This window comes from Perna viridis, chromosome 7 (genome assembly GCF_037379345.1).
Source record: "Perna viridis isolate PV_CMFRI_1.1 ecotype Kerala chromosome 7, ASM3737934v1, whole genome shotgun sequence".
Classification (NCBI taxonomy): domain Eukaryota; kingdom Metazoa; phylum Mollusca; class Bivalvia; order Mytilida; family Mytilidae; genus Perna; species Perna viridis.
Window position 1 is genome coordinate 20,579,950 of NC_142451.1, and position 18,160 is coordinate 20,598,109.

General features: G+C 31.7%; 1 protein-coding gene across 4 annotated transcripts in view; it reads right to left on the bottom strand.

Annotated features, from left to right (window-relative positions):
* LOC148611732 (breast cancer anti-estrogen resistance protein 3 homolog) overlaps positions 1–12,594 on the bottom strand; it is a 48,391-nt gene extending 35,797 nt beyond the window's left edge. Inside the window, exon 1 of one of the 4 annotated variants that reach the window (XM_088592573.1) lies at positions 12,471–12,594. In XM_088592573.1, the coding sequence (XP_088448699.1) occupies positions 12,471–12,478 (8 nt within the window). In that variant the 5' untranslated portion in view covers positions 12,479–12,594. Of the gene's footprint in view, positions 1–5,833; positions 5,985–8,661; positions 9,519–10,550; positions 10,665–12,470 lie in introns of those variants that run through there. The other 3 variants (XM_088592572.1, XM_088592570.1, XM_088592575.1) reach the window with 3 other exon arrangements.
* Between the last annotated feature and the right edge of the window lie 5,566 nt (positions 12,595–18,160).

Sequence of the window (18,160 nt, forward strand, 5' to 3'; positions counted from 1 at the left end):
TGCAACGCATACTTTACTAAAAACTCGGAGCATGGACCATGTACACCAGTAGGCTAAACATCCTCTGCTTTTCTAGAATCACCCACCATGTGACCAATGCTTTCAAGAAAAAACTTCTTCATTACAGCAGTTTAAGAACCTAAAAAGCAATGTACCTCAGGTTTTGTCTTTGGAGGAGGAATACTATTGAGTTCACTAAAATTTTCATTTCAACCAAAGATCGCCCACTACATCTGTATGTAACAATGAAGCAGTGACAATTATAGACTTGAAATACAGGCATGTAAAAACTTAAGCAAAATAAAGATAAAATTTTACAACCGACATGAAAAACAGGAAAATGATTCACAATTAAAGAATATCATGTCTTTAACTATAACAAACAGATACAGTCTATGTATACAGCAAGACAGCAGTAATTATGTCATAATTGATGGTTTATCTGAGCAGCACTTCTACTGATGAAACCTAATGTCATTATCATGCTTTTAATTTACAATCATTTACATCATATAGATATGGTGCCGTGACAGATTTATCTGACTCAGTTTCTGTAACAATGGTATACATTGTGTAATGGAGTGTTAAACTGTTTTTTTCTTGTGAAACAGATCTTACCATTATGTAATAACTCCTACATACAGCTACCAACAAAATCTGAAAAATACTTTTCCAAATCAAAGGAAAGGTATTTATACAGTGAAAATGATAGAAATATCCAGAACCATTTGAAGTTATGCCATAGGTACATTTGTTTATTTCCAGTATATAAAAATTGAATTATAGACTACATGCAGCACTTTATTATTCCGTCAAAACACTGATCTTTCAATAGAAAAGAAATAAGAGAAAGATTTTTTTTTATTTTTCTTCCCCAAGATATTTACTGAAGGACTCTTCCAATGTTTTAAAAGGTACAGTACTAAATTTATCATCATTATAATATCATGATAATTTGATTTCATGTTTTGCCTATGAGGGACTGAGATATTTGGATCCAAATAATGACTGTTGTTGAAGTATTGAATAGTTGTTATGGGTACTGACTACAGAGACATGCAAAACTTCTTAGAACACTATTTCTGTGCTTGTTTTAGAAGTTCAAACAATCATTTCCAAATTATAACTGTCGTTTCAATAATGAGCCTTTAAAGTTTCTTACCCCTTATTGAATACATAAGACATTGCTGATGCTCCATTGCTATTGCTAGTACATCATTTCATCTATCATTGAAGATTCTTATTAGAAAACACTTACATAGTTACATATATAAAGGTTTAAATATGAAGAACCATATACGAAATGTGATTTTTCAACCCATTAGGGATTACTTAAATATAGGGGACAATGACCAGATGAAAAATACAAAAACACAACAAGAAAAGAAAACAAAAGCTCTTACCTTAACAAAAATATACTATGATTGGTAAAAAAAAAACAGCTATAAGCTGTCTCAAGTATTTATCCCAATGACCTCTTATCAAAATATGTTATTTGACCTTAGATTATGTACAATCTATTGGGTCATTGTACTATAATTGAATAATTAAATTATTAAATGGATTAGATTTAAAGATGTCACATGATTCATAACATTAGAAATATGATATTATACCATGACATTATTAACAATGCCTTAAAAGTACCTATCAACTTTATACTGGAATTGACAACCCTGTAGATCTGTTTTCTACACTGACAGGTGACATTATCAAAAGGTGTCTGAAGTCACTGAGAACAAACTTGGTCAAATATATCAATTATCAAGTCTATCATTGACATATTATCTTATATCTAATCATTTAATTTTTATAACTATGTTCAGACTATAGCCTAAAAAGGGGGAGTGCAGCACATGGCACATTTCTTCATTTTAAAGAAAATGACTGCCTGACGAATTTTCAAAGCTTCCGCACCAATGTATTATGTTTACTCCCCAACCCATCCTGAACTTATAATCTTGGACCTCAGTCCAGAACATACCTCCTGATATCTTGTCAAATATATGTTGTTCAAATGTAGTAACCTAATTGATACTGTAACAAAAGAAGTTTCAAAATTAATTTTCTCTCTTGAACATTGTTATATACAGCCTCACAAAACAGTTTGTGTCAGTGTTTTCTGGATTTATACAAATACAAAACACAAAATCATGATCAAAAGCTGTAATAGTTGATTTCGTTTTCATTAAGTAGCACTCCAGTTAAGAATCATGCAAAATGTGATTCATGGGTAAAAAGCCTATATATTTTTATTTTTGATATTTTGTTTGAATAGCCATAATAAACAAAAATTAACATTCAGTTTTTCATATAACCAGTGTTCTTAGGAGATAAAAAATATATAGAATGCACTGTAAATTTCAAAATTAAGGGAGATAACTCTGTAAATTACATTCAAATACAAAAGAATCTATTGGATTTTCAATGTTGATTATCGCCTAAGAGCAGACAGATGTGAATGAATAATTACACATTTCATAGTATAGACCCATAAAACAACTTAATTACAAAAATAAAAATATGTAGCCTTTTTTTGGGTGTATCACATTTTTCAGATTTTGCATGATTGTTACAAGGACAGCTACTTAATTATTAACCAGACTATTTGATTCTGTTTGATTCTACAAACCCAAAATTATACAATACCCTTTTCACAGTTTAGTAAATAATCTGATTTAGATATGACTCCTTGTTACATGTGAAGTTAATACTATTACTTTAACCTGTTATAAATTGGTAGTAATCATGTTAAATGACCAGAAAATTGCATTACACCAATCTAATATCAAACAAAAGTAAACTAAGTCTCCTTCTTAACCACCAATAGTTAAACACACTAAGATAACAGTAGTATTGACACCATGCATTATAGCCCTGATAAGGAGCCTTGTTAGCCCTATAGCCCTATATCAACTAGGTGCTAGAAGGTAGGGCCAAAAAAATAATAAGTCTTGTTTCCTGCTACCAGCAAGAAAAAAAAATAGTGTAGGTAGGTAGGGTAGGGAAATTATTTTATTTTCAAAAACATTTTACAATCTAGATATTAACTACAGGCTTCAGCCGAAATGGCCATAAAATGTTCAGTTTAGGGTAGGCACAAAAACTAGGGTAGGTAGGGGTAGCTGGATACATATATTTATCTTTTTTTTTACCAAGACAAATCATTCAGAGGCCAAAATAAGTTAATTGTGTGTTTCCTATAACACTAAAAAAAATAAGGAAGGAAGATAACTTTTTTTTGGTTTTGAAATAAAGAAATAACCAGAAAATTTGGATTTTTTTCAGTTGGCAATAAAATTTTGAGGGTCAGGGTCAGACAACGGAGAAAGGGTTAGGAAATAGAAGCACACAACTGATTTATTTTGGCCTGATTAAGGGTTAATATGTAGCAATACATCTAAAGCCAGAGATAGCATTTCAGTGTTGCCATACTTCACAAAAAAGTTGTGTATGATTACACCAGGGTGGGAGGAGGACACTTCACTTCAGGCAGACCTTTGAGATAAATGACCTACACCTAATCATATGTTTTATCTAACTACAAAATCTGTTAAACCCTGTTAGGTTAACCATTCAGTTCAGCATAAGATTCTTTGCCGCCCTAAAATATTCAATGGTTGTACACTGAGAAAACATGCAAGACACCGAGTGCATCCCTTCATTGGGAGAGTTATTAGTAAAATCAATCGTAAACTAGTACTTGAGTACCAAAATGATACTCAAATTATTTGTGTTCAAAGGACAATGTCCCCATCTTACAATATTGAGACTAAGTTTCTTAAGGAAATCATGAGTCAGTGAATCTACAATAAACTGAATGTTTATCTTTTCCCGATTAAAAGACATTTAACAGTAATAAGCCATACCATGAAAATTATAACATCTGCATACATGGCTATTAGATTTTTATTAATTGTTAAACTGATTGTCTTAAGAAACAGTTGACAAGATATTTTTTTTTAAATATGAGGACCCTCAGTGAGTAATACAGTGGCGGATCCAGAGTTTTAGGTAAGGGGGGGGCTAAAAAATATTTAGAGCGGATCAACGGTGAGGTCAAGAAATCATACTAAATAACTAATTTGCTGGATTACTATTGAATCATACTACTTTCTGAGTGTTTTTCATGATTTAACACACAAATTTTTCTGCCACTGTAATAAATAAGATATTGTCTTTGAAAAAGGAGATATAGGCTATTACTTCCTCATGTTTGCTTAAATTATGCATAAAAAATCAACAAAATTTTCCATTCTCATTTGGAGTTCCCACCCCTGAAGCCCTCCCCGGAGATCTGTCACTTTGCAGAATGATCAGTGTGACTTTGTCATCATTTGTGTTCAATTTGTATTATTTAATACATGTATTTACCTAATTACTAAAAATAATAAATAGAATGGAAATTGCTAAACAGAAGTTGTCATGACGATTTTGATATAAATGTAGTACTATTTATAAAAAGAAATGAAAATTCATATAAATAATGCACAATTTTAAAATTATATATTTTTACAAAACTATTACTTGAGCATCCTTTAAATTGGTAAAACCAAGTTATAAAGTATTAATACCTTAGCAATTTGACATCATTAATACAAATTTATGTTTATATTTCTTTCATCATTATTTTTATTTTATTTAATACTTATTTATTAATTTTTTTGTAAAATACATTTAATGCATTTTCTTCATTTATCAAAGTCATAAAGATTAGTCTCAAATTATTGGTTCTATTTCAAACTCTTTCAACTAACCAACAACTGTCAAAGAAGTTTTAAATCTTGATACAAATCAACACATGTAGATAACAATAGATACTTTTATAAAATCTTAATAGCAACATCAAAGGGAGATGTAAGTAACCACAAACCCCATTACCACTTTCTATAATTGACTTTCACACCTGCAAAGACAAATTGTCAGGTTTAATTTCAGTTCAATTAATAAGGGCAAATGGAATTTTGCTTACATACACTGTATGATTCAATTTTATGAAATTTTTATGTCCTATCTCCAACCAAATGATACCAAAGACATTTACACTGGTAGTCATGTGGTACTTCTGTACCTAGTGTGTAGCAATATAAGGAGAGTAATGATGAAAATTTGGATTAGAACAATGTGCCAGAATTGGATGTAGTTATCTTGCTACATTGGGCTAGTATAAATGAGAGGCTGCTCAATCAAATGCTCCCATGCAAAATGTGTCAAAATATGTGAAAGGACTTCATCTAACTATGGCAAATTGCAATCAGGCAATCATTTCATTTGGAAATATGAGTCACAGACAGTCAGACAACTTGCAGTGTATAACTTCTCCATGTGTCCATGTAGCATTGTGCTCACTGAAATTCATTTAAGTTTGAATGAATTATTCAGAATGTAAAGTTTTTTGGAAATCTGTATTGTAAACTGTACTTTACTAGTAAGCTGTGTGTATCTCAAATTTAGAGAGAAAGTGCTGGTTGAATAGTCTGTAATGTTCTCCACAGTTTTTATGGAAGTGGAAATTTAAGCCCAGTATTCATCAACTTCTCCCATCCAATCTAACAATTATATTCTATATTTTGTGCTGGTGCATGTATCAAATACCAGATATTGATGATTATTTCAGAATACTTAATACTTTACCAGTATAGAACTGATACAAGACACACATGTATAATGTATAAAAATCCATATTCACACATAAATAAACCCCATTGGTACTGTTGACTGAGTAAATGTCTATGATACATTACATGTACTTCCAATTTATTTGTTTTGCATTGTGCATCTGAACTAAACGTAAACCTAAACACAGAAATATCATTACTAATACTGCGCTCACCTCAACTTCAACTTGGAGCTTAGGAAGAAAATGTAAAGTCCAGCTAAGAACTAAATCCTTTCCAATATGATTTGCAATAAAAACAATATTAGTTATGACATGGTCAAATAGACAATAAATAAAGTCCCAACCTGACCTTGCAATGTTTATACTACCTAGATATTTGATGTAATTACCTGTACCGATTAGTTTTCTAAAGGTAAAGTCATTTACAAAGGTGAAAAAGACAACATTTGATGATTAAACTATGTCATTCACTCGAAAACATGGATTTATTCGTGTTTCAGTAAAATTGACATTTAACACAGCCCCCTGGAGTCATACATGTATATAATTCTCAATTTGAAATAATGTTTAACAAAAATGAAAAGTGATGTTTTAAGTGAAGCCCTCAAAACATTAAAATTACGATAATATGTACGTTAATAGGTACATCTATAAAGATGTGTTCATGGGCGTATTTTTCCCAATTCATAAAGGATGAAACAAGAGGCTCCCAGGAGCCTGAAATGCTCACCTGTTAAAGTTTGTCTTTCAAGGGTAATAAATTTAACAAGGAGATGTCCAACAATTTTGACTCAAGAAGACTTTGGTAGGACTTATAATAAGGATCATTTCAGCAACTGAATGAGTTTGGCTAAACCTAACAGTTTTGAGATATATGCAAAAAACTACTGCCTAACCCCTATGTTCTATTTTTAGTAATGGGGGCCATGTTTTTTGATGGATCAAAAATCCCCACATCAGTTCTATGCAGGATATCACAAGGAACATTCATACCAAGTTTGGTTTCAATTGGTCAAGTAGTGTCAAAGGAGAAGATTTTTGAAAGAAATAACATCAAAAATAGCAAATATCATCACGCTGAATACTTTTACCTAATGACAGAATTTAGCTAAACCTAACTGTTTTGGAGATATATTAAAAAAATCTACTGTATGACCCCTGTGTTCTATTTTTAGTAACGGGGGCCATGTTTTTCAACAAATCAAAAATCCCCACAACAGTTCTATGCATGATACCCCAAGAAACTTGTATACCAAATGTGGTTTCAATTGGTCAAGTAGTGTCAGAGGAGAAGATTTTTGACAGAAATAACATTAAAAATAGCAAAAATTGTTGAAAAAGGGCAATAACTCCAACATGGCTTAACGGATTAAAACCAAAATTTGATCAGAGATAGATCTCATCATGCTGAACACTTTTACCAGATGTCAGAATCTAGCTAAACCTAATGGTTTTGGAGATATATGTGAAAAACTACTGTCTGACCTCTATGTTCTATTTTTAGTAATGGCGGCCATGTTTTTCGACGATTCAAAAATTCCCATACCAGTTCTATGCAGGATACCCCAAGAAACATTTATACCAAGTTTGGTTCTAACCAGTCAAGTAGTTTGAAAGGAGAAGAGTTTTGTACAATTGTTAACGACGACGACAACGATGGACACCAAGTGATGGCAATAACTCACATGGCCTTTGGCCAGACGAGCTAATAAAAACAACTTGAAAATCTGAATTTTTTCTCTTAATTTTTATTTCATTTATATTTTTCCTCTATTTTGTAGATATGGTACACCACACATTTTATATTTTAGTTACTAGTATTCTTAAGTAAATGATGAGGATGGTGCTCTATTTATTCTTGATATTGGTCGGTGGTGCTTCATCAAAATTCCATTGTAATCAAATAAAACTTACTGTGTTATTAATTTTTACAAATATCTCTGAAAATTATAAAATTTGTGTTTTACTACGTTACAGGCAGTATATCTACAATTTTTGCCAATTTTGTTTAACTTTTTCTGTTTCCAACAGTAAATTTTTCTGCGTGTAAAAATTATGAGGTCAATGTAAAATGACAAAATAACTGATATTACATTGCTAATATATAAATTTGCAATCAGTATCGCTTGGATTTGCTGAAATACTCATGTTCAAATTCAAAGGGAGGTAACTCAATCTAAAATATATCTACATTCGGTTGAATCATTAGTTCTCAATGTAATAAATATACCTTTTTCTGTTGGTAAATATATCTTTTCAACTAGAAAAATATTATCAGGACAGATTTGCTTAGCCTTTAATAGACACTTTTATAGCCTAAATAATTTCAAAATGATATAAATAACTTATTATAACTTTAGATAACTTAATGGATTATGACAGGAACAAATAACCATTTATATTATATGAATATGATAGCCGTAGATACATGTAGGGTTATGACACTCTTAAAATTAAAAGAATCTTTTTATAATTCTCTCCCTTTTGTAACTATCACAAGCTATAAACATAATGCTGCACTTAAATTGATAACTTAGACATGATTCCTGTGTCCCCTTCAAGCCATGTCCTAAATGCAGTCTCAATACTTGAACAGTGTGTGAAACTAACATTTAGATCAATAGACAAGGCATTAGTATATAAAAAGTCTATGCTAAATATTAAAGATTTGGTCACCTGAATGTAACCATGTGTTGAAGTATAATTTCTGACACTGCATGGTCCATAAGTTGATGTTGCACATTGCTTAATGTATGTATACATAGTAACTGCACTATTGATTACATTTAAGCTTTCTGTTGTGAAAGGAAATGAAAAACTACGTTCTCAATAGCAGTTCTACACTGGAACCCCCCATTAGTTATTTTCATAAAAAATCTGGACATATAAAATGAGCAAATAATAGTCTGGAGCCCCCTTTCTCTAGACTCCTTCCCTTTTTTAAAATCTCTGGATCTGTCCCTCTTTTTATATACATCTCCTGAAATGAACTTCGAAAAGCTTTGTATTTTTAAATCTAGTTATCAATAGCATAAACTTACATCCATTCCTTTCTGTCTACAAACATTTTGAAACTTCCAAGATATATTCCAAATAACACAGTACTGCTATTATCCAAATTTCAAATAAACACATTTAAAACTATACATACAAAATAAATTAAATCCAGTGTTCAAATGTCACTGGTAAACTATCAAACAAGTGTAATAATACTGTTACAGTTTACATCACTGTCAAATTTACCATAACTACATTATTACATCCATTGAAATACTCCATACCAGTACCAGGCTGTAGAATGTACTTTAATGCAAGGTGTTGGAAAACAAGACACCCTGGGGTACAAACGTGTAAATGCCTTCCTAGAGTTGAGGACTTAATTCAAAGGTGACAATTTAACTTTGTCCTTTTATGTTATTATCACACATTAGGTAATAGTTTTTATAGGATCAATAATTCCCTCTCCTTTCTTCTTTAATCCTCAATGGAATTTATAATATGTAATAATAACAGATATTATCACTGACTCCACTTCCAGATAGAGATGAAAATCACTTTAGGTTGTAAATCCATTTGAAATTTACTTTTTTATTTATTGATAGTAGTATAAAAATTACATGTAGCTCAATTAAATTCACTCAGTATGATTCAACAATAACCCTAATTGTTGTAATTCAGATTTCCACATGAAAGTCCACTAATGATTTCACTCTTCAACATAAGTATAAAAAGTAACAAATTTCAAAGGCCTTCAAGATCTCCATTGAAAATAATTACTTCCTCAGGAGTAAAACAAACACAATGAAACTGATACATGTAAATTCCAACACGAGCCACATTCCTTGTCAGTACCAAAGATCATCATAAACAATGTATAATCACTACAAAAATGTTTCAATATTCCATAAAAGATGTTATCAAAGTGTGTGGCAATCCCAAATTTGATTAAAAAAAACTGCCTAAAGGCAGACCTTGTACGGTTAGATAACTAACAAGTTCCACCGATAGATAACCTAGGATAACTCAGACACTCAGGTTAATTCATTTTTCTTTGTTTAGTTTTTTCCATTTATATACACTAGATAACTTTTTCACCTCTGTGGTCAAATTTATAATAAATCACATGTATCAAGTCTCTATATATTGAATTCCTTTCATTTGAAAATCTCATTTAAATCTTTTAAGTTTTGATAAAATTTAATTTAATGGCAGAATTTAGGAATATGTGAGAAAAAAATTGCATGTCAAATATTATCAATAATGTAAAGGATAGTTGTACAATAGCCTTTCAGTAATTCTCCATCCATGCATCTTTGTTATTCAGGGTGGTTTTAACACTTTAAAATGGATTTAACCCATGCTTATCAAGTATGCCCTAATTAGCAATTCATCAATTCTTCTCACATTATTTTATTTTGAGGTATTTCACAAATTATAACATAAATTATAAATCATTAAATTAAGCCTCCTTTACATCAAATACCTGGAAATACTGTAAACATACTCATTTTTGCAGCGGCTAATTTTCACAGATTCAGCCAAATGGAGATATTCCCAGGTATCAAATTTTGCAGTTTCAGAAAATGCTAAGCGTTATATAATAATAACTTGAGTAATGCAAAGAAATTCCATGTTTCACATGCTTCTTGAACATACATCAATATATAACAGGGGCATAGCCATCTTCTTTAAGTTCTTAATGTTTTACCCCCAAAACACCTGGCATTATCATAACCAATTTAAACCATGCAGTTGAGCAAATAAGACAATTTCGAAAGAGATTACCACTTCCTGGGTACCACTTCTAACCAAATGATATCCTAGCATCCCCTTTTTTTAGTTATTCCGGCTGCCACCTCAACTTTTCAAAGTGTCTGGATCCGCCCCTGAAAGAGTTGGACAGCGATACTCCTTGTCCTGCCGGTCATACCTAATATTCATACTCCTTTGCTTTTTATTGATATTTTTTCGTAGTCATCAATCTAACTGATTCTGTCGAATTCATATCTCAAGACCAGCCATATGATGATATGCATGCGACCAGCTCGCAAGTAAGGAGAGCACACAGGAAAAGGTGTGTAACGTGTAAGAATTCTTCTTAAGTACATGTACGACCATCAGAAGATTTTCCCGACATTGTGCAAAAACATCCTAAAAGAGGTATATCGGGAAAGTAATTGAACCATCTGCATTCGCTCTACAGAGAGCTTTTCCGGACATATGCAACGCGTAGGAAAAGTATGAAAAAAATGAAATGTTGTTACAAACCAAAGTACTCGTGTACTGAATTATTTTTCATTGTTTGTTTAATTTTTACGTCTCAGAGAGTTATCATGGGAACCAAGATTCTAGTGGAAATCAAAAGAATGACCAGACATGGAAAACTGGCACACACAATAAAGAACATAAAATAACCAAAGTAATACAAAGTAACAAAAGTAAATGAGCATGCAACCCGGACTCCACTTTAAGACCAGTACACTAGGTGCACAAATAATCGCAACAATGCAAAAAGGGATACAATGAGAAGAACCGGGGTTGTAAACACAGTCAAGCGTGTTGTAAGAGTTATAAAGGGAACCAAGATTCTAGCGGAAATCCCTCTTCATATTTTCCATTCTAGGATTGATGACTATAATCTCATAGGGATTTCCTTCCTAGCTTGAGATCAAATGGCTTATTATGCGTCTAATATTTGTATACAACCTGAGTATATCTAAGTATCTTAGCATACCTTCTAAGGTAAACGACTGGTTTATTCGGCTAAATGCATAGAAATGAACAACGGGTACTGATAAGAGGTTAGTGGTAAACTAAATTGGTTACCAAATTAATCTGAATAAAAGTTGTTAATTGGTTTTGTTTATTGTCTTAAATATGACATTGAATCTAACCTGATACGTTAGAAAACTATGTAACTGTAAAGGGGACCTATGTTTTTTTTCCATTTGAACCTTATCGGGGTATGTCAATGGAACTATTTTTCTGCGGCGGTATTAGAGGTAGTTGTATGTGTTAACAGGATTAACAAATATATAGGCTCTGGCGACTACTGCATCAATTCTGATCTTTGATCTAAATTGATTAAAAAAAACAGGGTCCGCATTTGCAACCTAACGTTATATTCTCTGACAATTGACGTCATCACGAGGAGACTATATAAATGGTATTTAAATATATTCTAAATTTGCATGGATATACCTTTTTATAAAACCGAGCACTTTTTATTTTTACTCATTTTGAGATAGCCGCGTCCCAGACAGCATAAATTTGTGTATGTACTAACCTATATGTTTAACGCGTATATATTACTGTAATATAAAGTTCCGGGTCTGAGCACCATGGTAAAAATAATAATGTTATTCGTAATATTACTTTTTTCTTTGTGTTTTAACTCAAATCATATGTTTAGAATATATTTAATTGTATCAGGGATAATTTCAATTTGTCCAGTACAATTTTCATAATAATATATTTGTAGTGAAAACGAAACATATGCCTGTGAAATAGCGTGGTTATCCCCAGTGGCGGATCCAGCTCCCTCCCCCTTAGAAAAAATAAATGTTAAAATATTGTGCGTGTTAAATCATGAAAAACGCTCACTTCGTTCGTGATCCTCAACGGTGATCCTGTCAAGAAATATTTTTTGTCCCCCTCCCCCCACCTTAAACTCTGGATCCGCCACTGGTGATAGGCCAAGGGCAGATCCAGAGATTTTGAAAAGGTGGGTTTCCATGGGGGATGCCAGGCTATCATTTGCTAAATTTTCCCATATTTTGTACCCCTTGCGACTGTTCTCCATGTAGAGAATATCAACGCGCAGTTATCCAACTACTTGGGTGGCACTTACCTTCTCATCCTGATTTTTACTGCAGTTTTTGTTTATTCCAACCGTAGTTTAACCAACTAAAAGACAAAAGCACATATTTCTTCACAAAAGTTAACTTGGAGGTACGAATGCTTAGTCTTCTTTCTACGTCCCGGTTAAATATCTTTATGACAAGCAAAATCCATTTGAAGACTAAAACAAAAATCCTATGATTTGTGTCAAAAACAAAAAGGACAATGTCGTTTTAGCCGAATCGTTGATCTCCTTGATATCAATGATAGCCATCTAAGCCATTATTCTCTTTGAAGTGTCGAAAAATCATTCGTGAGATCAATCTAAAACAAACATTTAATACAAAATCAGACCTCGTGAACAATACCATTCCTATTGGTCGCTGTCCTTTTGGATACAACGGTTTTATACGGTCGTGAATTCAATCAGTTACATTCAATTACGGTGCTTGTCACATGGACTTATACAACGGCTATGCAGATTAAGATCAACATGTAGAGAGGGCTCGGAAACTTAAGAATCTGCGAAATATCATGGATTTATTACGTCGATAAACACCTGCTAACTTCCACTTTTTAGAACAGTTCTGTGATTTCGTCCTGGTGATTTCTGATTAGAAACCAATTTACTTAATCAGAAACCCTAGTTGAATCCAATAAATGTTTCATAATTCATAACAAAAGGACAGTTTCAATGACATTTCATATCCTGCCAACTGCAACTTGTTTTCTGTTGTTGGTGAAAAGAGAACTTCGATTTGTGGTACTAGTAATACTGTATTCGCATGCAAAAATGTCAGATATATTTTCAGATCATAATCCACACGGTCTCATTCTAATGAACATTTTAATGTCAAGAGTCAGTGCAAAAACTGTTTACATTAATTAAGTCTTTAAAAGATTCAAGTAAAGTAGACTAATGAACGGACAAGTGATCATTTCTTGTTGTCATGGTGTTACATGAGAATTGTACACAAACGAACTTAACAAGGCACTAAAGTGATACAAATACATGCAGCGTGTCACTTTTTGTCCGCTGGTAACACCCATATGTTGTTAGAATTCCTTAGAAATTTCTTAAGGTCATAGGTCAAGGTTAAGGTCAAGGACTTCAAAACTGTCGACCCTCATATCAATACTCTACGAAGTTTATGCATGGTAACATTGGTATGAAATGTAACTAATACTGGACTGTGCATGTCCCATGTACGCGGTGGATACTCTGAAAACAAAGAGGATAGTACTTAATTTTCAAAAGTTTGCTCTTGTTTTGGGTCGTGAAAAAAATATTTTAACTATATGTTTCTTGTGGATTATTGAAAACTTCTTTGTGGAGATCACAAAAGCATGTGATTTATTTATGTGTAAAAGTATATTTTTGATACACTAGGTTTCTATTTTTCGTGTTTATTTTTCACAAATATTTCAAGTCATCCTTTTTAGTTTTATTTGGTGTCTATAAAGACAGGGAATGTTTATTAGAGGGAATTGTCACTTGTAAAAATCTGTACAGAACACTGCCCTTACAGTTTGGCTGTGCATTAACCAATTTTCTCAAATTTCTTTGTTTAAAATAGAGTACACTTGTAACTTGGCTAAGGGTATTTGTAAAAACAACCGTATGGATTTTGACGAGTGATGTCCCAAATAAAAGATAAACGCTTGGAGAATGGCAATACATATTTTTATTCATTTATTTGAAATAAGGGGAATGTAAATATTGTCCATTTCAAAATCAGGTGTTTTTAGACAAATAAGAAAAAAAAATTTTTAAAGGTTCATAGAGTATGATTTGTCATTGAACGTTTGCATTCATTGAAGTGAAATTAATATCAAATTGAAGAGAAAAATCTGCTATTTAATTAGTATGCTTGGAAAAAACAATAAAAGTATGACTATATGAATGTACCTATGTCTTGAGAACGAAATATAAAAATTTTCATTTTCCTAAACTATACCCCAATAACCTATTAAGCATTGCGTCTTTCTGGTTTTTTTTTTAACTATATGCATTTACTACCGATTACAAGATTAAAGATATTTCTTTTAAAATTATGTATATTTTATTATATAATAATGAGTTTGAAACACTGAATTAACAGTTAGCAAGATTTTTTTTATTGATAGCCTCTGACACAGTAGGTGTACAAGAGGACAACAAGAAACAAATACAAACATGTACATACATGTAAAAAAGACAAATACACAGACACAATACACAGAACAGTCAAAATCATAAAATATGTGAATACAAACAGATTCACATTTATATTTTAACAAAATCGCTTTCATATGATATTAGCAATTTTTCGTAAAAAGGCACACACTCCTTTGTATAATTGAACATTACAGATAGTCAATAACCCACCAAATTGACTCATATTCGGTTGCTCTGAGTAGTAATCTGGGATGTAATGAGATCTTAAATACTTAACCGTCGGATTATTACACTGGAAGAATATGTGAAATTCATCTCCCACCCCTTCTTTACAAACATTACATATTCTTTGATTCCGTGGGACTCCAGACCACCTCCCAGTTTCTATTGATAGTTTTAAGTTGGAACATCTTAATTTTGTCAAATGAATACGTTCTATTGGGTACAATCTGAGAAGATATGGTTCAATTCTGAATTCATATTTAAAAGTGGAATAGAATTCACCACGAGATGTGTTGTCCATTTGTAAAAACCAAGATTGATAGAATTGTTCACATAATGTCTGTTTAACTGTAATCTTAAGCCAGTTAATATTTACTTTAACGTGCTCGTTCCGTAAGTAACTAAGACCCGTATCATCCAAGATAGATTTAATATAGTTAACCCACCTAAATTTGGTTGGATTATTGTCATATTTATCATAACCCGAAGCATAAGATTTGACAGTTTTTGTTCTTTTTGCATAGTTCTTGCCCAAAGGCTAACCATTCTTACTTTAACAAATATTTCAAGTGGAATTCTACCAAACTCTCCATATACCATAAAATTTGGAGTGCTGCTTTTCAGCTTAAGGATATTTTTACAAAATTTTAGATGTACCTTTTCAATGTTTTGCTTATTTTCAAAACCCCATACCTCAGAGGAATATAGCAGTATTGGTGATATCAAAGTATCAAATAACTTCAACTGTAAATAAATTGGCAGTAGAATGTTTCTTAGTTTCCTATAGAGAGCAAAAAGAGCTTTTTGGGCTTGATCTATTAGACGCTTTCTTGCAATAGTGAAACTGCCGTTGGAATTGAAAACCGTGCCTAGATATGTATACGACTCTACTATTTCTATATTTTTGTTATATATTTGAAATTGATAATGTTGTTTACACTTTCTTTTACTGAAGACAACTTTTGTCTTTTAAGTATTAACTTGTAATTTCCATTCTTTACAGTAATTAGCAAACACATCCAATGCTTTTTGCATAGCTTCCTTTGTTTCCGACATTATAATTGTATCATCTGCATAAAACATTACAAATATTTTGACATATACATCAAACATTTCTGAGCATGAACTTTCTATTAAATCTAGATTTTGTACTTCATTGTCTTGAAAAAAGATTTCTAGATTATTCAAAAAAATTGAGAACAAAAAAGGCGACAAGTTTTCTCCTTGTCTTACACCAACTCCACAGTTAAAAAATGCAGAGAGTTTACCTTGATGCCTAATACAAGACACAATATTCTGATACATATTGAAAATAACTGAAAATAGTTTCCCTGTTACATTGGATTTTTTACCTTTTAGCCACATACCATCTCTCCAGACTGTGTCAAATGATTTTTTAAAGTCAACAAATGTGCAAAATAATGTTTTACCTTTTGAAAAATAAATAGCTAAAAGGGAGTGTAACACAAAAATGTTGTCAACAGTAGAATAACCCTTCCGAAATTCAGTCTGTGATTCAGATAAGAGCTCAATCTCATCAGAAAACTTAGTAAGTCTTTCATTCAAAATGGGTGAGAAGGTTTTCCCTAAGCATGAATTTAGTGTAATTCCTCTATAGTTATTTGGATCCAATACCAAACCTTTGTTCCTATAAATAGGTACAATAATTCGTTGTGACCAAAGTTCTGGTACAATACCTGTATCGAGTACTACATTAAAAGTCTTTAAGTATACAGGCATTAGCTCCAAAACAGTGTTTTTAAGATATTCATTAAGAATATCATCAACTCCACAGGCTTTGCCATTTTTAGATTTCTAATACTTTGAACTACTTCGTCCTCAGTGATTGGACAATTAAGTAATTCGTTCAATTCACTTTGTAAGTTGTTAACAAAATTTTCAAAATCAAAAGTTTCATTTTCATCTATGTTTTCTTTCTTATTTAGTTCTACGAAAAAATCGTAAAATGCACCTACAGAAATATCGCTTCTATGATGTTTAATATTTTCTACAAAGCCTTCGGGTCGGAATTGTTTGCTTTTAGAAAATTATTTCCAATTTTATTCTGAAAGGTATCATACGCTTTTTTCATTTCACCTTGATATTCTTTGCTTGTCTTTTTCATTAGTTTTCTGTTTTCCAAATTTTTTAAGAAACTATATATCGCTTCCTGGCTTTGTGGAATTTCTTCCTACTGTCTTTATATTTAGCATTAAACCAAGGTTGATTTTTGTCATTACATATCTTTCCGGATTGTTTTACTTCTATTTTTACCAAAAGTTTGTACAGCTATTGTCTGAAAATAATTACTTATTCTCTCAACTATGTTATTAATTTTACATTGATTTACAGAATTCTTCCCGATTGATTCTAGATTATCAAGCTCTGCTTTTAATTCATCTAACATGCCTTCATGATCATTCCTTACGTTATTAACAAAATCTGATTGCTTCTTTTTGTTCCATTTGACAATCCTTAAATTTTCGCGATCACAATCACTTTCATCAATGTTATAAACAGTTGAGCATTGAATTTCAACGTGTAAAAGACAGTGTACATCTGAAATTAATGAGTTAAAATCGTCTACCCTGAATTCTGTGAAAAATGGTACAGTACCCGACGATGACAAAAGATAATCAATCACACTAGTATCGTTACATGTTCTTTTCTCAATACCTTTATCTTTGCATAACGTGCCATTACATATACAAACATTATTTCTTTGGCAGAACTGAATTAACTTATGACCATAATTACTTACATTACAGCAACACTCACTACTTCTTTGAAGTGGTATTTTGTAAAAAGACAGATTTTCATAATCATATATATAAGACATAATATCAACATCACAATCCAAATTTAGTGTATCAACAATATTTTCATCTTGGGTAATGTAATATTTCAATATACCGGTTTTTGCGTTGAAATCCCCCAATATCAAACAATTCAGGTCGTTTCTATTTTTCAAAGGTATCATTTCAGCTTCAATATCATCGAAAGAGTCTTTACAGGCGTATTTTGTGTTTTCAGGGGGTATATAAACACAACCAAGAAGAGTATCTATATTTTTACCAACGATGTCTTTTGAGAACTTAGCAGTTGACCAATTTCATTATTTTCTCTTGTTTCAGTTACTGACATAGACATGTAATTATATATCTCTTTTACTGATAAGTAATAAGTAATTATTGATTTTTACAGCTAGGTCAATCGGGACAATTTTATTATATTATAGTGTTTTGAGAACACACCCTTCCTCAGTATTTTCATCATAACTTTGTCATTATCAGTTTGTCAATTTTATAACTTACATAACT